Raw genomic sequence first — 24,194 nt, 5'->3', positions numbered from 1 at the left:
GGTCTTTCTATGTTAAGTTTTATTCCTCTATGTCAATCTTACTGAAGGTTTCTATAACAAAAGAATGTTGACTTTTTTCAGTTTTTTGCATTTATCGAATGTTATTTTTGCCTTTCATTCTTTTAATGTGTTGTATCACATTGACTGGTTTGTGCATGCCAAATCACCCTTGTATCTATCCCAGGACTGAATCCCACTTGATTGTGATGCATGATACTTTTAATGATATGTTGAATTCAGTAGGTTGATATTTTGTTAATAATTTTTGCATGTATATTCATTGGGGATATTGGCCTGTAGTTTTATTTTTAGCTGGCTTTTGTGTCAGAGAAATATGGACCTCAGAAGATGAGTTTGGAAGTGTTTCCTTTTCTTCAATTTTGTGGAAGAGTTTGAAAAGGATTAGTATTAAGACTTCTTTAAATGATAGGTAGAATTTACCATGAAGTCATTTGGTTCTAGGCTTTTCTTTGCAGGAAGATGTTTGACTTTTAATTCAATCTCCTTACTCATAGTTTGTTCATATTTTCTATTTCTTCACAATTCATTCTCAATAGTTGTAGTTTCTAGGAATTTATTCATATCAATTTGTCAGTGTATAAATGGTCTCCTCTATTTTGCTTTCCTGTCATCATTTGTAATGTTGCTCATTTACAATTTTACTTGATTTCTCTTTTTTCTTCATAAGTCTAGCTAACGTTTTGTCAGTTTTATCTTTTAAAAAATTAACTATATGTTTTGTTGATCATTTCTGTTTTTCTGTTCTCAGTTTCATTTATTTCTGCTTTGATCTTCATTGTTTCCTTACAGTGTTAAAGTATTCTGGATCTGACTATATACTTTAACAGTGTGTTAGAAAGCTTCATATGCTTTCATGTTACTAATTATCTTTCATCTCAGCTTGAAGAATTCTTTTCAGCATTTCTTTTAAGACAGGTCTAGTGGTGACAAACTCCCTCAGCTTTTGTTTGTTTAGGAAAGAATCTTAGCTCCATTTCTAAAGGGCAACTTTGCTGAGTAAAATATTCTTGGTTGGTAGTTGGGTTTGTTTTTTTTTTCCCCAGCACTTTGAATGTATCATCCCCCTATCTCCTAACCTTCAAGATTTCTGTTAAGCATCAGCTCATAGCTTTATGGGAGCACTCGTATGAAAGATTTTTTTTTCCTCTTACTGCTTTTAAAATTCTCTTTGTCTTTGATTTTAGTCAGTTTTAGTATAATATGTCCTAGAGAAAATTACTTGGGATAGAAATTTTGGAGAGACCTATTAGCTTCATTAAATTGGATGCTCAAATCTCTCCCCAGATTTGGGAAATTCTCAGTCATTATTTAAATATGCTCCCTGCCCTTTTCTCCTCCCCTCTGGGATTCTCATGATATGTAGGTTATTTCTCTTAATGGTGCTCTATCAGTCCTTTCTTTATTCCCTTTCATTCTTCTTTCTTTTTTTTGTTTCTCTTATTAGCTAATTTCAAATGATCTTGAACCATTCACTGATGATCTTAAAACCATTGATCTTAAAACCACTGATTATCTTAAAATCATTGATCTTAAAACCAAATGATCTTAAAACCATTCACTGATTCTTTCATTTGGTCTATTGTGCTGCTGAAGCGCTATCAAATCCATTCAGTCATTGTACTCTTGAACTTCAAAATTTCTTCTCTCTCTCTCTCTCTCTCTCTCTCTCTCTCTCTGTGTGTGTGTGTTTACTATCTTTGTTGAACTTCTTATTTTGTTCTTGTTATCCAAGTTTTTGATCTGTCATTTATCTGTATTCTCTAGTAGCTTTAGTAGCTATCTTTAGGGTAAAAATTTTGAACTGTCAGGCAATCCATGTAGCTCCATTCTTCTTTGGTTAATTACTAGTTTAGTCTGTTCCTTTTTTAGTATCAGTTTCCCCTTTTTCTTAGTGATTTTTGTAGCTTTACATCAGTATCTGCTTGATTGAAGTAGTCACCTTCTCCAGACTTTATGGAATGACTTTGATATGAAAGTCCATTACCAGCAGGTGGGGACACATTGGAGTGGGCTGTGACCCCAGGACTAATGGGGCAGGCCACCAAGTACAAGAGTGTGTGGTGACTTCTATTGTACCACCACTCTTGATATCATCTCTTCCTTGTTCCTAACGATCTCTAAACATCTCTGCTTGATAATCTCTTGGAGGAGTAAAGCCAAAGCTGATGCTGCATGCAGTTCTCAAAAAGGCTGGGGAAGCCAATCCCTTTCCCTGCTCTCCCTTTTCTGGAAAATCCTCTTTCCAGTGAGGACTTCCTTAGTAGCATTGAGCAATACTAACCTGAGGCATGCGGTGAAGCAGGCAACTTCCATTCCAGAAGGTCACTTCCCTCCCTGCTCCACCAGAGCCCTAAATGGAACCTAGGCTGAATACTCTAAATCTTTGTGGTTTTTAGGGTGCCTGATGAAGTACAATATTTAGATATGCTTGCACTATAGCTTGATCATTTCCTTATTAGTTTTTGGTGCTAATAAAATAGTAGTTAGGAGATTATGTTATTTATCATTTTTTAAAATCTTGTCTTTTTTCTTCAAATTAAGCAAGTCTTCTTTTTTTTCCTGGCTTTCCTCACTGCATCTTTGAACCTCTTTATTAAAATAAGGTTAGAATTCTTGGGTGATCTGATCAACATTTCACCTAAATCAGGTAACAGTTTCTAAATACTGATTGTTTCCTCAATTTTATGCTTTTTGTGATGCAACAACTGCACACATAACACACTCTTAAATTTAATCTGCCTTGTATTTTCTCCCGCTCTTTCTTTTATCTTCAGTCAGCAAAGCAATGAATCAAACCCTGATTATGACATTTGTCCATTTCTGTAGTGTAAATACTCTACTTGTGGCTAATGTCAAACTACCAATTTTTGTCCCCAAACACAAGGTTGGAAAAAGAATGCACGCAGCTCACATTGTATCATATTTCAGACATACAAATACAAGAGGTGTAAATAACTGCAAGTCTTTTTATAGAAAAATAATTAGGAAGTGATGCACTTTGAGTATTACCTTTTAAAATATTTACTTAGATGCAAATTTTAATTTTTAATCATGGTCATATTTATAACTGACAAAATTCCTGAAATTTTAACAATCAGCTGTTCCAAGCCAGTATAAGCTAGCTCCAGAACAACACTGTATAATTTCCAAAATTCCTCTTGCTTGTTATGGGAACAAATCATAGGCAACTCTGTATTTCTTGGAGACAGTAGAGAAAAGGGGAAATGACATTGTTTGTGTGTCTTTTAGATGGGTCTGTCAGTGAGCCAGATATGGCAGCCAACTTCTGTCCTGATCACAAGGCTCCTATGGTGCTCTTCCTGGACCGTGTTTATGGCATCAAGGATCAAACTTTCTTGCTCCACTTGTTAGAGGTTGGATTTTTACCTGACTTAAGAGCCTCTGCCTCTCTAGATACAGTAAGTTGCCAAAATAAGGAAAATTGGTTTTCCTCTCGTCGTAAATTAGTAATATTGGATAAAGAAGTGATTTTTTTCTATCAATCTACTGACTACATAGTAATAACTATGTTAAAGCATGAGAAAAACAGAGGCCTAAAGAAATAGAACATCTTTATTTATTGTACAAGACACATAAATGAAGGTAAACCTGACCTCACATATTCAGTACAGATCCCTCTGTTTTAAGTTTCTCAACCTTGGCTCTATTTGTTGGGAGAGGAGGGAGAGCAACCTGTGCATTGTAGGTGTTTAGCACATCTTGGCTTCTACCCACGAGATTCCAGTAGCACCACCTTTAAAACCATTTGTCAGTATCACCAAATATCCCCTTGGAGAACAAAAATTACCCTCAAATTAGAACCATGGGTCTGTTGCTTATGAAAAAAAGGCTGACTGGCAGCATTAAAGACCAGAAATACTCTTCCCGCTTGCCTTAAATTTCATGCACTGACCATCAGGAAAGAGAGTCTGAAGTTCAGGGGGGTGACAAGGTCAGTAAAAGGTGCCAAGTGCAATTCAAGTTTGGAAGTCAAGGGTGAGGTAAAGTAATAGGCCTCAACGGAAATTAAGACAGTTAAAAATTAATTTTAACTCTTAGGAGTTAAAAAGCATAGATATCTGGCGCTCCAAGTCAGGGCTAAGCAGAAAGACAGTGCACCAGGAGAAAAAGGCCAGTTAGATCAGCTTTCGTTCAAAAAACACCTTGCCAGTTTAAGGATGTGTGTAAAGAGCCATAAGCATGTCATCTTGATCTGTTGTACAGTTTCTCAAAGGCTCCCCCTGCCCCTTCCAACAAAGAGAGAAATCTGAGCTCAGCTAGCCTATACCTAACTTGGAGTTAATTCCTTTGTGTAGGTTAGACATCCTTTGTGCAGGTTGTAGACATCGATGAGATTACCCAGAAATCAAAATTTATGTGAGCCCCAATTAGAATCGGAACTCCATCCCTATGTATAGCAAGGGGAAAAGAAATAGTACATCCTGTGGTGTTAGGGGCCGATCCTTTTAAATATTTAAAACAATGCTTCCACAGCTACTTTTGTTTTGAGTTTTTCAATAAATTCCTTAATTTAAAAGTAAAGAATCTTTTTAACTTGTGGGACTTCCCCAAGGCTTTTGATCAAAATGTTTAATTTTTTATAGGTCACATAAACAGTGAACCTCTCCTACCATTTGGTTTCCAAATACCATGCTTGTCTAAGCACCATCTACAACAAAAAGAAGTTTTCTGTTCAGTTCCTCAGCACATACATTTTATGCATTCTCTTTTGAAAACTTTAAACCACTAGAATCAAAGCTCTATCCTTCATTTTAATCCTTGTTGGTTAAAGTGATTGAAATGAAAGATGAGCTATTTCTTCCTGTGTGATTACTAGAGGTTCTAGAAGACACTCTTCTGATAATTAATAGGGATACCCAGAAATGTGTACATTACTAAGAAAACCATTTATAAAAATCTTACATTATAAAAAGTGTGCTATAGATATGATTAAGATAGTAACCAGAAATAATAACATCTACCTCTGTGGAGCTCAGGGTTTCTTGTGAAGTGCTGCCCATTTCAAAGATGGTGACTGAGCTCACTTGCCCTCCAGTTAGTATCTCTCAGAGGGCTTCCTTGAATCGCGCCTTTCTGAACCAGAGAGAACCCTGTGAGTGGGAATTAGAGCAGAATTTTAGAGAAGCCCTGGGTTCCATTTCCTTGTATATTTTTACCACACAAAATGAGTTCCCTTTAGTGAAGTCTACCCTCATGTCATTTATGTTTTTGAATCATTTGAGATGCGGATAAAGTAACAGATGGGGGTGAGAGCCCCACTTTGTCTCCAACACAGTCACAAAACCTGTGAGTTTGAGAGCTTGTTCAGCTGTCAACCATTTACTAATTTCAAACGCACGGGAACACAGTTGAGTTTCATAAGGTAAGGAGAGGGAGCTGAAACCTGAAGGTCAGTGTAGTAGCCTGGCACTTGAGCTCTGTGCTCATCAAGGATGCTGGGTGGTCTGGTCATCCAAGAGTTTTAATAAGGGTCTTTAATTCTTAGCCAGGAACAGACCCTTGTGGGATCATTTGGAATCACTTAGGACCTGCCAGCTAGGCCTGACTTTTCTTCTGTTTATTTTTAATAAACTCCAGTTAAAATACAAAAGGGGAACAGCTCTGCTGAGAGGTAGAAAGTTGGTCACATGGGTCATGTGAAACACGAGTGAGTGTAAGCTGTCCTGTCCAGCCTACTCGATGGGAGCTGGGCCCAGGGTTCAGCTTTGCTGTCTTGGCCCAGGAGGTTAACCAGTGCCCCCAACCCCTTCCTCAGGTGTCCCTAAGTACCACAGAGGCTGCGCTGGCTCTGAATCGTTATCTCTGTTCCGCTGTGCTCCCGCTCCTCACGAGATGCGCCCCCCTCTTTGCTGGAACAGAACACTGTACCTCTCTGATCGACTCCACGCTACAGACAATATACAGGCTCTCCAAGGGCCGTGCCCTCACCAAAGCTCAAAGGGACACCATAGAAGAATGTTTGCTTGCCATTTGCAAGTAAGTACCCCCTCCCGTGTTTTTTCATTTCTGCGTCTGCATCTGTGTCAGCTGCATTTAATTGTGTCATTGCAAAACTGGTGAATCAGTCTGAGAAAACTTCGCAGGCCTCACCTATGTCAGTCCTCCCCAAAAATCTCTTCAGTGTGCTGTAGCCCCCACTTTGCCACATGTTCTTTCTGCTTCTCTCTTCCTTGACAGTCATCTCCCACTGTGGGGAATTCGGGGGCATGGTTCAAGCTCTAGCCCCCAGGATTGGTGGCCAGGAGGTGAAACTGTCTTTCAAGGTCTGAAGTGTTCAAATTAAGAGCTAATGTTTTAGGGCCTCCGCTGGTGGCGCGGCAGTTGAGCGCTGGGCTGCAAAGCAGCCCCGCGGCATCTGCAGTGCCGGTTCAGTCCCCGGCCACCGGCAAGGGTCCCACATGGCGCGCAGACCTCTCCTGCTGCCTGCTGCTCCCCTCAGCAGTGTACTTCGTCACTCTGCCTGTTCTGCTCTCCTCTCTGACTCTGGTGAATTCTCACCCTCCCGTGTTTCTGACTGTACCCAGTGCTTGTATAAATAAATAAATAAATCTTAAAAAAAAAAAAAAAGAGCTAATGTTTTAGTTCCTAGGTAGAGCCAGAAGCAAAATCAGGTCCTGTTTTCTTTCTGACACTCCTTATTCACACCATTACTATAACACAGTTTTCTCCCATTGTCAAGTAGGATTTTCCCATTTGCTATCATGTAGTGATTTATTTTCGAGGTCTGAAAATGCTCAAAATTGCTTCCACATAAACTAGTGGCAACAGCTTTTCCAAGCCCCCAAAATAAGCTGCCAAATCATACCTATAAGGAACATTCTATTTCTGGGGAAACCTGCGACTGGCAGAGAATTAAGCTCATTAGAATGTTATTGATCTTGAAAGAGACACAAAGCTTGTTAGATAGGCCAGGATTTTCACTCTGCCACTTCAAAAGGAAGATGATGGACCTATTACTTGTGCGTATGGATCTCCATTTTTCTTGTCTGGTGGCAGAGAGGATAAATAAATTGTTTACACAAAGAGAAATCCTATCAGCATCATTTTTGGTATTTGGCTGGTAACTGCATCAATTGCTGAGAAGATCTCGTTCTGCCTTTTGCTAAATCTGCACTCAGCAGGTATCTTAGGAGCCAAATCTACCGCGGAGCCCTGTCTCCCAGGATAAGCTACTTCTTATGATAATGTTTTCTCAGAATAAAATCTTATGGATGAGACTGATCTTTGCTGCAAGTGTTTCAAAGGAAACAGATTTTTGGAAAATAAGAATTGTTCATCAAACCAGCAGTATAGCTCACAGTCCTGTGACTATTCTCTTAGGACTTCTGCATTCCTCCTTTCAGCCCATAAGAACTCTAAGAATGGCAAACTGGTAGTTAAGCAGATTTTTCATTATGTCTATTCGGTCAGGGATGTGAAGAGTTAGAGATTTATTTCACTCGATTTTATTTAAGTTAGTTAATCTTAGGTAATAATGCAAATTAGCTAAATAGTGTGAAAATTTATGGAAGCTTCTATTAAAATCACTAGATGCAGTGACAAGACCATTTACTTCCTATTTTGACAAGCCTTTTCCACTCCCAGGCTTAAAAAAAAAAAAAAAAAGATTTATTTTTTATACAAGAACCGGGGTACAGGCCAGATTTGCAGGGGGGTAAGAGGATTCGCCAGAGACAGAGCAGGGAACAGAACAGGCAGACTGACTGAAATACACTGCTGAGGGGAGCAGTGGGGCAACGGGGATCAAACGGGCACTGCAGAGGACCGCCTGCGCCACCAGGGGAGGCCCCACTCCCAGGCTTTTGAGCATGGAGCTAGTTCTAAGAAAAAGTGTAAAACATAAATGTCTTTGCCCATCTCCACTCACATCATGCTCCCTATTGGAGGTGTCTCCAACGCTTTCCTTCCTGGGATGCCTGCACTTAACCTCAGTTATTATCTTTGCCTCCATGACTCCTTAGGCATCTGTGGGAGAAATCCAGGGCGCCATGAACTGCACTTACAAATTTGTTGTATGCGTGTACACTTTCCTATGGAAGGAATCCAGAGCTTCTACTAGGTTTTAAAACATTTTAGCAGTCTCCAAAGTTGACACTAAATCACCTCTGCCTGTCCCTCTTTCTCCATCTCAAAACTTACTTGTCCCAAAGACCAAGGCTATGAACTCTTCTATAATTTGATAGATTTTTCTCTAAATTCGTTACCGCATTTGCCTTTGAAAGGAGTTTGAGGACCCGAAGAAATTAACCCAAAGAAATTATTCCAATAGTGAGTTTCAGGGATTGTGGATCAATTCAGAGGCCCTTACAGTTCCCTTCAGATGACACCAGTAGGTGGCCTCAGATTCCACCTATGCAGCTGGTCCCCTTAGCATCTCCCTTGGCAGAGTTCAAGGGAAAGGCCTATTAAATTCCTTGTACGTAATCCATGAATTTATTTGCGCATCTAGAACCTCTTTTCACAGGGTGGTTGGAATTTAACCTTAGGTATCTCAAATCATTAGTCACAGTGTATTTTATTTTCTCTGTGTATTTCAACAATACTCCGTTTTTAAAGTACTATATCATCCACTGTGGTTTACCCACAATCTAGTGTTTTGGTAGCTAATTGTATTGTGGCTTAGCTCTAATATGTGGCTATTGTAGTGTTTCTTCTCTTCATTATTTTTTCTTCCCCCTCCCCCATCCTTGTTTGTCTTACTCCACACTGCAGCCATCTGAGACCTTCCATGTTACAGCAACTCTTGAGACGGCTTGTCTTTGATGTGCCCCAGCTCAACGAATACTGCAAAATGCCCCTTAAGGTAATCTCTCCATCATGTGGAAACACAATCCACAGCACAGGAAACGTGCCTTGTAAAGTATGACTTCATCGCAATTCAGGGAGCAAAAGACACGTTAAGTGGGTTCTACCCTTGTAAGCTGAGTGCTAGATAACAAGATAAAAACCCACAAAATCTAACTCCTTCTGAGGTTCCTCCAGATTGAAGACAGCACGTCTGCTAGATTCATTAACTGCTGCCATTTGCTTCATTTGCTTTCCCCTGACTCCATGGTGCTTAGCAGGTTTTCAGTCTCCCAAAGCTTTGAAGGGCCTGTGAGTTTTCAGTTAAGTACAGAAACTAAAATGTTTCTTTCCTCTTTTATACTGTTTTGTAATGCTTGTCCCTTTGGACCACTTTCTCTTCTTTTTTGTTTTGTTTTTTCTCTTTCATTCTTAATGAAAAGTAAGAGCACAGAGCCCTCTATGTGTTGCCCATTCCTGACTTTCTCATAAATCACAAACATTTTAGCACTAGCACAGGGAAGACCTGGGCCTGGGTGGGAGGGCACCAGAATCAGCCCCCTACACCACACAGGAGTCATGGGGTGTGTTTTATTTTTTACCTTCGAATATGCCATATTTGTATATTCAAGCGTCAGCAGCGACCAGCCACACCTGGAAATTCTGTCTAATGATTTTAACAGAACTTGTCCTTCTCTCCAGAAATAGAAACAGAATAGAAATCCAAGCAAGGATTCCAAGAAGCATTTTACTAGGATAAACAGAATTCCCAGGAGCCTTTAGTTCAATCTTGTCTCCATACCGGGCAGAAAATAGCTCGTATGTTGTCAGATTCCACGGCCCTCCAAGGACTCATCTCCTCTCACCCTTAAGTCCCAGTTCTAATCCCAAAAAAATACTTTAGCTAAAAATCACAGTTTGCACAGTTCTTCTTGGCATTGCTTCCTCGGCAGGCCTGTGTTGTTAGCTGGATTCTGGCTCCCAAAGAGGCAGCATCGATAGCATTCAATAAGCTCATTTTTATGTCTTACATCAGGGATATTTTTCTTCCAGTGTGGATCCCACCCGCTGGTATGGGAAAACATTGCCGGTGTGCTTCTGCCCTCTGCTGGCAAGTTATGGGACTGCCCTATATGTCAGGGCCATCAGAAGGCAGAAGCTGAAAAGTAGGACTTGTGCTGTGGGCAGTAATCAATACAGAGAAAGTCGCCAGACCCACAACATATGTGCCCTGCCATCTCCCCATATCAGAGCCATCCCAGGAGCGAAAAGATTTATATGCAGATATCTCGGAAGAAATTCTTGATGGGCTGGAATAGCACATACTGATTACTTTCAGCGGCTGACATTTTCTCATTTGAAGGGTTGCTGTGTTCCAGGAACTGGAGGGACAGGAATTAACCAGGCAGATTCAGCTCAGAGTGGATCTCATTAGACCCAAAAGCAGACTGTTCCCAGTGGGGGGTGCGGGGGACTCTGTGGATCACCCAACTGCCTCAAATGTTGGTTTCACTTTTGTGGTCACAGCTTGCTGTTTTCTTCTCCCCTGCATGTTGTTGATGTCTGGGGAGTGTCTCCCCACCTCACCCACCTGGTGCAATCCTGTTCTGAACCCCCCAGCTTCTGACCAATCACTATGAGCAGTGCTGGAAGTATTACTGTCTGCCTTCAGGATGGGGGAGCTATGGCCTCGCTGTGGAGGAAGAGCTGCACCTGACAGAGAAGCTCTTCTGGGGGATTTTTGACTCTCTCTCCCATAAGGTAATGGCAGTGCTTCCTGAGCAAAAAGAGGGGAGCTCAACAACAAGCATCTACAAATAGTAATAGCTGATAGCTAACTTCTATTCTGCCTGTACTATGTATCAGGAATTCACAAGCTTGTGCCTTGAAATTAGTTAATTGATCCTCACCCCAACTCTCTGGAACAGGAGTCCCCCTGATCCTCGTTGCGGGGGGTTAGGAAAAAGTCAAAAGTGGTTGAATAACTTCGACTCACAAAGCTTATACATGGGAGAGCAACTACCAGAGTAAATTACACAAATAGGCCCTCGTTTCAGACTTAATGTACCCCTGCTCCCCTCCTCCCGCCCCCCCTCCCCCCAACAGTGAATTTCTCCTGTAAGCCTGCCTTTATGAGATGCAAGCCAGGAGGTGAAGCCCTGTCATCTGCTCTGATGTGGGGAGGTGGGATTTATGAAGACCTCAAACCATTCTGGGGAAGGTTCTTCACAGCCACTTGTCTGAGGAGGCAGCTGAGGGAGAAATGAGGGCCCAAGGCTCACGGCGTGGACTGATGGAAATACAGTGCCCGCTCTCAGACTTACCGCCACTTCCCTTAACAACTTAGGTGTTCAAGGTCACCAGCTTTAAAAGCAGAAAGTGAGTAGGTCTGGTCTTCTTACAGAAGTCTAGAGCAAGAGTTCAACTTCGGGCCATTGTACACCTTTAATTTTCACTTCAATTTTCTTGGGCCCTGGATGCCTTTGGTCTCAGTTGGCCCATTGCATCCGTGGGTTCTGAAGCCTCAGACTCAACCAGTTATGACGGAAAATCCATACCATGTTCTATGAGGCCTGCAATGGCTGTGTCTGTATTGGGCATGTACAGACACTTTTTCCTTGACATTCCCAAAAATAAGGCATCAAAGCTATTTACATAGCTTTTGCACTGTGTTAGGTATTGTAAGTAATCTGGAGATGATTTAAAGTACACAGGAAGAGGTTCATGCAGAAGTAGGCCATTTTATACAAGGGACTTGACCCTCCACAAGTGGGTCCTGGGACCAACCTCCCTCAATACTGAGGGATGGCTGGATAAGCAGATCAAAAGCCCTTCTTGGGCCTCCCCAGTGGTGCAGAAGTTGAGTGCTGGGTTGCGAAGCTGCCCGCAGCCTCTGCAGCACCGGTTCGATCCCTGGCTGCTCCCCGGCCTCCAGAGGAGGGTCCCACATGGTGCACAGACCTCTCCTGCCGCCCGTTGCTCCCCTCAGCAGTGTCCTTCGGTCCTTCTGCCTGCTCTGCTCCCCGCTCTGGCTCTGGTGAATTCTCTCACCCTCCTACGCTTCTGACTGTACCCAGTGCTTATATAAATAAATAAATAAATCTTTAAAAAAAAAAAAAAAAAAGCTCTTCTTCATCTCATGTTTTTTGACTGGAATTCCTTCCTGGCCGGGTTCAGGAGAGAATGGATGTGATCTTATGCTGTCTGCTGACGATACTGGCTTATGGCCCATCTCAGCTAATGGAGTGTGGCAAAGCTTTAAATGCCCTCTCCGGTCATAGTCTCTAAAACCATTCAGGGCAGACAAGTTTACAGACTTTTCTGGCCTAGCAAGAACCACTTTAATCTTCAGATATTCTTGAAGTTAACTATTTGGGAGAGATTGATGTAAACCTACCAAATGCTGTACAACTAAATCAGTTCTTCCTACAGATGATTCAGAAACTTTTGAAAATGCCTTAAAAAAATACCTTTTTTTAAAGATATATTTATTTATGCATACAAGAGCTGGGGTATAGGCCAGAGATGCGGGGGTGAGAGGATTCTCCAGAGACAGAGTGGGGAGCAGAACAGGCAGACTGACTGAAATACACTGCTGAAGGGAGCAGTGGGAGAGACAGGAGAGGTCTGCTGCGCCATGTGGGCTGCTCCCTGGCTGGCCAGGGACTGAACTCATGCTGCAGAGGCTGCGGATTGCTTCATAGTGCGGTGCTTAACCCCTTGTGCCACCAGAGAGGCCCCAACCTAAGAAACTTTTAAAATAAGCTTTTTCTTATATTTTGCCACGGACCAGCGCAGCGGTAGACTGGCAAGGCCGTCCCAGGGATATGAAACTCGTGCAGGATGGTCAAGGATTCAGTGCGTAAATGACAGACAGACACTTCAAGAGTGAAGATCTGAATGTAATTTGCTCAAAATTATCATACACTTTTATACCTTTTCTAAACAATGGATGATTTCATTCAAGTTATTTTTTTCCAGCATGAGATGTTTAGTCATACAAAAGACATTTACTTTATTATTCAGGTACATGTGATCGGTGTTCCATGGCATGGAACGCTAACCAATCGCAAGGTTCCAATTACAGGAATTTATTTCTACACAATTATTTTTGATTACACAGAACAGTATTCTTTAAGCTAGCTTTTCTTGTTTTGTTTTCAATTCTACTAATCAGAAAGTATTAATATTTAACTACTGTTATATTTTACTTTTAGTGACTATGAACAATGTTTTTTCTACGTAAGCATTTAATTTTTGTGGTGTTGTCTCGTGTGAGAAGTATTATGATTATTTTAAAACTACTATTGCCACACACTATTTTCTTTATCATGCATTTCCTGAAACTGATTTCACATAGCATAGAAAAAGTAAAGTAGGTAAAAATAGTATAATTATAGACAGGTTGCTGAATTGCTACTTATTCAGGAACAATGACTGTTTGGTTAATGGTTAAACTGCTTTGTAGGTAATTCCATCAGGCTTGTTTGTAGGCAACGCTTTGCAGCAGTCATTTTTTTATGCCAAGGAGGGGTTTTTACTGTGGGCTTAGTGCCTAGATTAGACTTATAGTCATGTAGGCCTTGTTTAATGTGAACGCCAAAGTTTATCATGATGAAGCCCCTCGGGGACTGCGCCTGTCTTAGGTCGTCAGGAGTCGCAGACATGTGGCTAGCCAGTGCCTTCTCTTGTCTGCCCCAGATCTTACCCGTCATTGACTGTCCAGTCCAGCGCACAGGGGAAGGGGGTCTTATTTACTCTGACTTTTTATGTGTCTGAATAAAAGCCTCCCTCTTTCCAGTATGTTCACTGGCATTCAGCCGCAGGGGCTGCCCCAATATTTGATATTTTTTTCAAAATCTGTGTGGAGTCTGAAAACATCTTCTAGAAAAGCTATAAAATGGATGTAGGCCACTGAATCAGTGAATGCCTTGGCCTATAGGCTTTTCATTGAGTGCACTAGCCAGTGATAGTGTGCCAATTTTTTTTTTCCAGGAGAAAAAGTTCTTTTTGTTTTTATTAAATACACTCTCTTGGCACAAATCTTTAAAATATATAAACATTATATATAAACACAGTGTCTTTATGGCATCAAATGTACTGCAGACCAAGGCAAGCAGCCAGTGGGGAGGGTGTAATTAGGCAGGTAAGAGCCCCTGGAGTGACAGGCTGGGGCTGGGGGTGGTGCTGCTTAGGCCCACTTGGCCAGGAGCCTCTGGGGAGGCATACTGGGATCACAGGAGTGGGCCACAGGGTGCCAGGCTGTCCATTTGGTATCACCACTGGGGTGGACCTGGTCCCTGATGCCGTGTCTTGTCTGGGAGGCTTCCATCCCCAACCTTCTCCCTCTCCTGGGTGCTGGGATGTTCACCCAATAGGACAATCCCCTACAATCCCTACAGGTTGTCTGGGCTCTGGGGGATGTTAGGGATGAGAGTGGGGCTAGATGGTAGACACGTGGGAGGAAGGGCAGAAAGAGGGGTCTTCACACCCACAGGTCCAACGCAAGAACAGAGACAGGGCAGAAGGAAGCCAAGAAACGCAAGTCAGGGCTGGAATGAGGAGGCCCCAGTTTGCACTGGCATGTTGTAGGGAGCTCACTCTCCTTCTGCAAGACAACACTGGAAGTTCCACTTACACTTCTGTGTACTCTCTGCTGGTGGCACTTTGGAATTATTTTCATTTAGTCATTTTAGATGTACCATCACTGGGGGCCCATTTGTTGGGTATCAAGTTACCAATTCTTTGAACAAATAAGTTTTGAGGAGGTATAAAGAGAAGGAATACATCCTGTTCAATGTTATTATGAAGCCATGACTGATCTTTGACTAGTTAGGTGTTTTAAGAATGCTGTAAAATAGCTGGACAGTTGAGGGAATGACCAGAGAAACACGTAATCTTCCAAACAGGGATTTCAGTGTAGATCTTGTCTTTATCAAAAGAGCTTCAAGGAACTGTTACCATTTGAATGGGAGAGCCTGCCCCTGTGCCATGTCAACTGTTGCTGTTTACATTCCTTTGTTGGGTCTCTGCTGCCCACGCTCTTAGCGGGCATCCCATGGACAGGACCAGAAGCCATGAGTACTGACCCCTGGCTTGCCTGTTTTCTTCTGTCTCCTTCCAAGACTGTATCTAATTGCCTCATCCTGATATCTAAGCAAAACCTGGAAAAGCTACAAAAATAAGTGTGTTATGGTTTATCTAGGAAGAATACAGAAAAGTTATTTTTGGCAAAGATCAATTTTATAGTTTAACCTAAATAAAATAAGGGTTTTTGAACAAAGGGTCAGGAAAAAGACAAAACTTGCAGCCGACTGTAGACTGGAGGCAAACAGCAAGGGAGGGGGTCAAAACAGGGCAGGGAGGAGCCCAAAGGGCTATGGTGATGGTTCATGGGGGCCGTGGTGGTTGAAGAACTACGGGGACTACACCTGAGGGAAGAACGATGATGTAAGAAAATGAATTTTAAAAAATAGAATAAAATATGGGTTTATTTTTAAAAATAAACCTTGATTCAACATGTTTCAACTTTAAGCAAATGGTGACTCGAGGTCCTTGCAGACTGTCCCTTCATCCTCCAAGGATGTTTCCGTAGAAAGTATTATCAAGTGCTTACCTCTTCCCATTTTCATTAACACGGAGAAATGCATACAGTTCTTTGTTTTCAGCTCATTGGTACATGGTTCTTCCTGGGCCCATGGTTCTGGTTTCTGGATTCTACTAATATGGCCTTTGCCTTTCTTCACAGAAGTACGACCAAGACCTTTTCCGAATGGCTCTGCCTTGTCTCAGTGCTATCGCTGGGGCCTTGCCACCAGATTATCTGGACACCAGAATCTCAGCCACATTGGAGAAACAGGTCTCAGTAGATGCAGATGGCAACTTTGACCCCAAGCCTATCAACACCATGAAGTGAGTCCAGAAGCATCTCTTAACTGGTCCTCTGTTTTGCCCAGAGGTCAATGTTTCTCTTTCAGGAGATAGTAAGAAATTTAAGCTTTGCTTCCTTCCCTTCTGTCAACACTCTTCATCCTATCCCTTGACAAATCACATCAGACCTGGATTTTATCCTCCACTCTTAAAGGTTTAATCCATCTGTATATTGTCTACTGCAGCACTTTTTTCTGGGCTTTCTCTGAAGGGAGTTTAGTTTATTTATTATAGAAGATGGATGTTCTCCACAAATAAATGTCGCCAGAGGCATTGCAGGAACTACCCTGACAAATGATAGTTAATTTATTAGTGAGCTTTTAGACAAAATCTTCCCTCTTTATGAATTAGGCCTGTATATTTCTAATGGCATCATACATCAAAACAACTCCATAAATAACTCTCATTTGAGCTCTGGCAAAGCCTCAGGCTGTGATGGCAGAACTGCTTGGGACCCTTATTTGAGAGACTGCCTCCATCCTTTGCCATGCCAAAAATTGCTGAAATTAGAATAACCCTGCCCCTCCCCCACTGGTAGCACCTCTTCATGTTTCCCCAAATCTGCAACATCCCTCGTTGGTAATGATTAGGCTGGGGATAAATTATGCTCAACTCTGGCTTCTGATGCTTCTGCCCCAGGTGTGATTATGGCTGGTGGGATGTACAGTCAGTCTTTACCTCCATGTGCATTTTATTTTTTTTAAAGATTTATTTATTTATTTTTGCAAGCACTGGATACAGTCAGAAGCGCAGGCGGGTGAGAGAATTCACCAGAGCCAGAGCAGGGAGAAGAAGAGACAGACTGATGAAGTACACTGCTGAGGGGCACAGCGGGTGCAGCAGGAGAGGTCTGTGTGCCATGTGGGACCCTCGCTGGTGGCCAGGGATTTAACCAGCACTGCAGAGGCTTTGGGCAGCTTTGCAGCCCAGGCTCAACCACTGCGCCACCAGAGGAGGCCCTCCATGTGCATTTTAAATGAAATGCTCCAAAACCACATTAGAACAAACGGGAAAAGCAAAGCATCCTGGAGGAGCCCCTTGGACATGGGTTTTGTGATCGTGGATCTCAAATGAGAGACATTGCCTGTGCCCTGGCCAGGGGCTGTGGGCTATGATAACATAGAAAAATCCATCGTCAGGGACAGTGAGTACACCTACCATCAGGTGGAACTTGAGCCCAGTGGATGGTGGAAAAGAGGGAAGCAGAGACCGGTTCAGTGAGGGATCGCACTCAGGTGTTGACCCTGCAGGACTTCGCCCTGTGTAGCTGAGCATGCTGATGGCTGGGGAGGGGCTTCGCAGCTCATTCACCTCTATAACTATGATACAGCGCTGTGCTCTAGCAATTGCGTGTATAATGAGCGATTGCATGTTACTTTGAGAGTTCTCACTGCTTTCTTCAAATAAACTCACGACACCAGGGCAGTTCTTTAATGTAAGTAATGGGCACCAACTCTGGTTGCAAGATGTCATCAAGAACTAATAAAAGGTGATCAACCCAGCCTTAGCAAGGATGGGTGACCTGATGGACCGTCTCCATGTGTCTTCATTGGAAGAGTCACCTTGAAGCATCTGCTGCCCTGGTCTCGCCCAAGTCAAGATTCAGATTCCGGTCAGTCTGAGTCTGATTGGCCTAGTCAGATGCCCGTTGTCAGTGACAGTTCCTACAAGACCACGTGGCACACAAGCAGATGTGTGCCTTAAAGGAGCGTGGATACACAATTACCCACAGAAGGGACCAAGGCTGCTGGGCTAACAGAAGCCTCCGGTGTCTACTAGACTTCCAAAATTCACAGATTGATCCAGGTCACTGAACCCATATAGGATTCCCTGTTTTGTAACCTCTGGTCCCCCAGCTATCCATTTCTGCCATTTCTGAATTGGAGGTGCGAGATGACAGGCCAGTGCCTTTAGAAGAAGGGCTTCTTGTTGTCTGACCTGGACAAGTCTTGCCCAGGAACCAGAGTTTAGGAGACAGGGGAACCCAGAGCAGCTGAGGGAAGCCATCTCCGCAGCAGACTCCTGCTGACCTGCCCTCTGCTTGGTTAGGCCTGTGCTGCGCCCTGGCGTGGAGGAGCCCCACCTGCAGCTCGGCAAGTTCACTGGCTCTGGAGCCAGCTTCACCTTTGGGTTTGATATCTGAGCAGATCTGACTTCCAATAGCTGATTGTTGGCTCTGGCTGTCTTTTCAATGCATCTGGCTGAAGTACTGGGGAAGGTTGTAATGTTTTCTCCTTATTTCACAGTTTCTCCTTGCCTGAAAAATTGGAATACATCGTCACCAAGTATGCTGAGCATTCACATGATAAATGGGCCTGTGACAAGGTAGGGATTATCATCCAACTGACAGTTGTCAGGGAGGGGGGGAACCCAAGAACATTAAAGGGTCCAATGCTGGAAATCTGCCTGGTTTGTCTAAGTGACAGACTCACCATGCCAAGAGCATTCATTATTTCTGAGTAGCAATTTCCAGGGTTGGAGGAGGTTGGAGAAACAGGCGGCCGCAGCTGCTGGTGCTGCCTTTTGTATTTCTCAAGAAAATGATGGATTCTGGGAATAGTAACTTCTCTCTTAACACTGCATCTCGTGGAGTTTGTGCCCAAACAAGTGTTTTGTGTGCTTGACATAAGTGCTTAATGGGGGGGGAGAGGGGGGTGCTTTGATTTAACTTTATCTTTCACTGTAGCCATGGAAAAGGGAAAATGAAATTGCAGTGTGTACCCTTGCCTTTTTTCCAGGAAACTGGGGAGGACACACATTTCCCTATAGCAGGCAGTGGTAGAACTTCCAGACACTCCCTTATTAATAAGCCTGTCCATCTGGTATTTAAAATTCCTCACCACATGAGGTCAGGCTGCTTAATAAGTTTAATTGCTCTGTCAGCCCTTTAATGCTGGCAGGCAAAGTGGAGGGACTGTGCCAGTGATGTCCAGGATTCCTGTGGGCAGCCACTCAAGGGTGGGGGCCACTGCTCAGTGGCAGCCTGTGGCATCTAACAATGGACCCATTCCCCTGGGAAGGCCCCAGAACACCACCTGGGTGCGATGGCCCCAGATAGGGGTTGCCTTGAACCCCTGCCTCAGCCTCTGCACGGAGTTGGGCCCCACTCTTATTCTTTCTAAGTTCCTCTGGGGGCTGATAATTGCAAGCATCGTAACTGTTAGAAGGGGCTGACACTTCATGATGCCAGCACAAGGAAAGGTAAATTTCTGAAAAGGACCAGATAGAAAGCACTTCAGATTTTATGGACCAAATGGTCTCCATTACAGCTGCTCTGTTCTTGCAGCTTGCAAGCCTCCATAGACAACACATCACCAAACAGCGTGTCTGCATCCCAGAGAAACTGTACTGTAAGGCAGGGGTCTTCTGGGGTTGGCCCCAGGACTGTTGTTATCTGACTCTTGCTTTAGCATCTGTGTTCTCTCAGAACTCTTTACACGTGCCCATTCGGCCTGCCTGTCAATCAGGGAAGAGGGACACCTCCATGGACCCACAGTGATAGCCAATTTACCACTCAACCACGTGGACCTTGACTAATGAGTGTCCCTTCAATTCAAATAATTCTCTCTCCCCCCAGTGCAAGGCTGTGGTCCAAGCTGCCGTCAGGTTTTGCCCTGATGATAATCCCCTCGCTAGTGGGCCCACATGCATTTTTCTCATGTGTTCTTCACACTGCAGTCAGTGATTGTATCAGTATGCAAACCTTGTCATGTTCTACTGTTGTTCCCCAGCCCAGCCCCTTCTGGTTATAATCCTTTAATAGCTCCTATTATTAATATAACTATCAAAATCTTTAATATGGCCTCATAGGCACTGCCTCATCTGTTCTCTGATATTACCTTTCCCTCAACTCTCCCTACACCCTCTGCTCTGCAGACAGGCAGACAGACACACAGGCACAGACTGCACATGCGTGAAGCCCGCTTATCTGAGCCAGGGACACACCCCACACATACACACACCATTCACCAACTCACCCTTCAACTCTCCAAGTGTGAATTCCTAGGAAGCCTCTTTCCCAGATTTCTTGGCTACCAGTCCTCTGAATACCTTGCTCTTTTCCTGCATGGTATTTTTATAGCTCTTTTATATATTTGTTTTCACAGCAGTGTATGTTGACTGCAGTTATCAACTGTATATTACTGGCATGGAAATTAATCAACCTCCCTTCCACTAGACTGCAAGGTGCTTGTTTGCAAGAGAACATATTTGCTCACCATTGTCAGCTGACACTGATTCTCTAACAAGAAAGAGAGTATTTTTCCCTGCCTTCCAGAACCTCCCAGAAAAACATACACCTGCCGCCAGGGGACAGATGTTCAGTGCAGTGACAGGCATGCGCACGGGCCTGGGGCACGCAGGGGGAGCCCCTGCTACTCTACTCAGGAACCTCCCAGGCCATGATGGCTTCTTAGGACACAGAGCATGGGGGTCAGGAACAGGGAGGTGAGCTCCGCACACAGTGGAAACAGCTGGTCCGTATCCAGAGAAGCAAGATAAAGTTTGCTGGCTTTGTGGGTGCACATAGTTCGACATGGTGGGATCATGGGGTCAGATGGAGAGGGGCAGAAGGACGAGAGGTGAGTTCAGAGAGGTCAACAAGAGCTTCACTCTCACGTTAGCCACCAGAAATTCGGATTTTACCATGATGACAGCCGGGAATAAAGTTCCCTCATCAGGGTGATATTTATGAATATGTGGAGCATGGCGTCCATGAGAGGTGGCGAGGCTGGAGGCAGGAGATGCTTAAGAGCCCGTTGCCGTAGTCCAGGTGAGAGTTGAGGGCAGTCTGCGTGGAAATGCCGGCAGGGCACTTAGAGAGAGGCAGCCCGACAGTCTGGGAAGCTAAGCACTGGTAAGGGGTACAGAGAAGAGGGTGTTGAGGAAGACTCCCTGTGTCTGGCTTGGAAAACAAGTGTAAGTTGGTGCTGTTGACTGAGATAGAGGGAACCCCAGGGGAGGAGCCCTTTCGAGAAGTAAAATGCCAGGTTCGCTCTCTGACATGTTCAGCAGTGCCTGTGAAACATCCACGCGGCACTAAAATAGGTTTGGAGGGGCCCCCTGGTGGTGCAAGGGGTTAAGCACTACACTATGAAGCAATCCACAGCCTCTGCAGCACGAGTTCGAGCCCCGCCCTGGCCAGAGAGAAACCCACATGGCGCAGCAGACCTCTCCTGCCTCGCCCGCTGCTCCCCTCAGCAGTGTATTTCAGTCAGTCTGCCTGTTCTGCTCCGCACTCTGTCTCTGGTGGAACCTCTCACCCTCTCCCATCTCTGGCCTCTACCCCAGCTCTTGTATGCATAAATAAATAAATCTTTTAAAAAATAAAATAGATTTGGAAATTAGAGAAATTTGTACTGGAAATAATGACTGGAGATTAGTTTCCTTGTAGACCATGAGCCTACTTCACCCAGAGAGTGTGTGCCTCTTGAAAAAGCACAACTTGAGAAATACACACTTAATAGGTGGGCAGAAGCAGTGATAGAGGAAGAGCAGCCACGAGTGTTTGGGTTGCTGAGCATGGACATGGGCATTTTTATCTCTGTACCCACAGCCCAGGACAGAGTTTGGGACCTGCCTTAATAGGTATTAAACGAATGTTTGTCAAATGACTTATGAAATTCTTAAACATGTATGATTTGAGGAGACATGTCTTGCTACAGTTTTGCTCTGGGATTGGAGGGCGGGGGGTGCACACCAGTTCAGCCTCTCTGTGCGCTGGGCAGTACGTTTGGTCCTGTGAGGCCGCAGCCTTCACTTCTGTTGTGTGAGAATATGACACACTGACCTGAGGAGCCCTGTTCTCGGGGTCTTCCAAAACATGCGAGACGCAAGCAAGTAAGTGGAGAGGACAGCAGCTAAAACAAGGAGGAAAAAGGAGCAGAATTCAAGATTCAGGGAGCAGAGAGCCTTAAAGGATCAATTAGACATTTCTGAGGGGAATTTCCATGCTCTGTCATGCCCAATTATCCCATTTCTTCAGTGAAAATAGATGCTGGGGTTTGGGTCACATAGCAGGATCCTTGGATGCCAAGGATATCTGAACTGAGAACATTTCTACAGAGTCAGAATGGATGGAAATATGGAATCTCCCTGGATGAAAATGTGAGGACCCATCCACTCATAAGACCTTTCAAGACATTAACAGAGAAGGTAAGGAATGACTTGTGATGACAGAGTGGCTGTGCTGGTTTCCTTCATTTGGGGGTTGTTTCAGCAGTCAGAGGGGTTCAGGGCACGTTTACCCTTGAGTTCCTCAGAGACTCTCACAAACTGGGTAATCCAGAGGTGCTCACCCAGGGGACAAGCCAGCCCCAGTTTCCAAGCACCCAGCCCACACATTCTGCTCTTTGACTCTGGGTGCCCACTGCAGAAGGACGCCCTGGTCTACTCTTAGGCCAGAGCACATTTGTAGTTCACTCACAACTGAGCTAGGCTTATGAGGCTGTTGGGGGTGGAAGGTGTACAATTGAATTGGAGGAGAAAATTGAGATGGAAATGATTTCCAATCACAGAAGATCAAGGGAGCAGAGCATTCCCAGGGAAATATGGACAAATGTGTTTCTGTTGTGTTAATAAGTCTGGTTTACCTCAATTGAATTCTTAGTTTACAATCACTAAAAGTTCTTCGTAAGCTTTAGGCCTAGCCTCACCTGTAAAGAATGGCATTTCTATCTCTGAGCTTACTGACCTTTTGAAAATGATGCATAACTCAAGAGAATTTTTTTTTTAACTCAAGAGAATTTTGAATCTAAGAAAATTCTCTTTCCTACACTCCAAAACAAGCTTGGTGCAGATGCATTTTAGCAGTGACCCATCTTAAACAGCTGCTACATCTCGAGGAGTCTCCCTTATTTCACCCCCTTTATCCGCAAGTTGTTGATAATACTGGCTGCATCCTCTCTGTGGCAGGAGACTATAGGATCTTAAAAGCATCTGAAAGACTGATTTATGTGTTCTTAGGTGAGATGCTATAAATGTACTTTTGACCTCATGGTAAGACACTGGGGCCAGTTAGCACTCCAGGGGTGAAGTCTGCAGGCAGACAGGCCCATGGAAATGTGGGGGTGGGCTCTGCAAAGCTCTTCTCACATTTTCTTCCAGGAGAAGGAAATTTATCGCTGGCCAGCCAGAGAGTCCCTGAAAACCATGCTGGCTGTAGGCTGGACCATAGAGAGAACTAAAGAGGGAGAAGCTCTGGCTCAGCAGCGAGAAAATGAGAAGCTTCGAAGCGTGTCCCAGGTCAGCCAGGTATGACAGTCATGCCCAGGGGCCAACACTGGGCCAGTAGAACCCAGGAAAATGCTGGAAAGCTGTCCCTGGGATATTGGAGGTGAGGACAACAACAATGAACCCAGGAGATTGTCCAGGACACAGCTTTGGCAGTTGACGTTGCAGCTGTTGATAAGAATTATAAAACAGGGACCACCCCAGGTGTAAGGTGAGCGATGATCAGGCTTTTGTGTGGTTGGCCTCTGTGGCTATTACCTGCAGCCTTGAAAGCAGGAGGCTCTTGGGAGTATCAGCTCAGGGTACTCATGCCTGATGGTGGACACCTGGAATATGGTGTGGGCATACCTGAGCCTAGGAGGTCAGAGCTATAAGGGCGGCGTTACTCAGGGACAGCTATTGCAAAAGTCGGCTATAGAAGTGAGGAGACTATGAGAGATGGCCAGAGAGCCCAAGGAAAGTAAAAGTAAAGATTTGCCGGGGGCCTGCCAGCCACGGTCCCCCTGCCTGCCGTGCACCTGGTTGCCTCACTACAAATGGTGTAGAAAGAGCATTAAAGCCTGAAAAAGCCACTGAGGGCTCCAGGACTCTCCTTTACCTGTCTGCCTGGATCCATAGAGAACCTGCCCCATGCATTGCATCCACAATGGCCTGACCCTGCCTTTGCCTCCTAGGGTAACAGCTACAGCCCAGCTCCCTTGGACCTCTCCAACGTTGTGCTCTCCAGAGAGCTCCAGGTCAGTATTTGGAGAACAGCCTGACTGGCTTTCTGAAACGTCTCAAGTACAGGACACATTACCCTCCAGAAAGTTAAAGGGGAAAGAAAGGGTGGGTGGAAGAATGCCTAGAATGTAGAACCATTAAAATAGCAAAAGTGAGGAGGGTCAACCTGGGCCGAGTGTACAGGAAAGTCTCAGCACAATCAGCCAAACAGGTAAGGAAGCAAGGCTTTGCACTTCCTCCAGAGACCACGTAACAGGTAAAGACTCGGGAAAGGCTGACCGCCAGGTGGAAGAAGAACGCCAAATGACTGTATCAAAACCCAAAACAGAATGAATAACAGCTGGGAGAAATAACTGTTAGCAAAACTAATAACAGGTAGAGAAAAATGTGCAAAATGACCTTAGGGGTGTCGCAGGGTGCTTGCCTGATCCATCTAAGGTCCCCCAACTACACAGATACTCATATGGCCAGTAGAGGGTTCTCTC

The 24,194-nt window shown here is 44.2% G+C and overlaps 1 protein-coding gene across 1 annotated transcript in view; it reads left to right on the top strand.

The window, feature by feature from the left end:
- The window catches only part of RYR3 (ryanodine receptor 3), a 522,405-nt gene that overhangs the window by 399,729 nt on the left and 98,482 nt on the right, over positions 1-24,194 (top strand). The window contains exons 47-55 of the mRNA XM_054700223.1: positions 3,271-3,440; positions 5,798-6,018; positions 8,755-8,845; positions 10,447-10,587; positions 15,575-15,738; positions 18,003-18,081; positions 21,820-21,909; positions 22,861-23,007; positions 23,661-23,723. Of these exons, the coding sequence (XP_054556198.1) occupies positions 3,271-3,440; positions 5,798-6,018; positions 8,755-8,845; positions 10,447-10,587; positions 15,575-15,738; positions 18,003-18,081; positions 21,820-21,909; positions 22,861-23,007; positions 23,661-23,723 (1,166 nt within the window). The remainder of the gene's footprint in view (positions 1-3,270; positions 3,441-5,797; positions 6,019-8,754; positions 8,846-10,446; positions 10,588-15,574; positions 15,739-18,002; positions 18,082-21,819; positions 21,910-22,860; positions 23,008-23,660; positions 23,724-24,194) is intronic.

This window comes from Talpa occidentalis, unplaced genomic scaffold (assembly GCF_014898055.3).
Source record: "Talpa occidentalis isolate TD23 unplaced genomic scaffold, MPIMG_talOcc4v2.1 talOcc4.11, whole genome shotgun sequence".
Lineage (NCBI taxonomy): Eukaryota > Metazoa > Chordata > Mammalia > Eulipotyphla > Talpidae > Talpa > Talpa occidentalis.
Note: the sequence above shows the minus strand (reverse complement) of the source record. Positions and strands in the feature narration are given on the sequence as shown.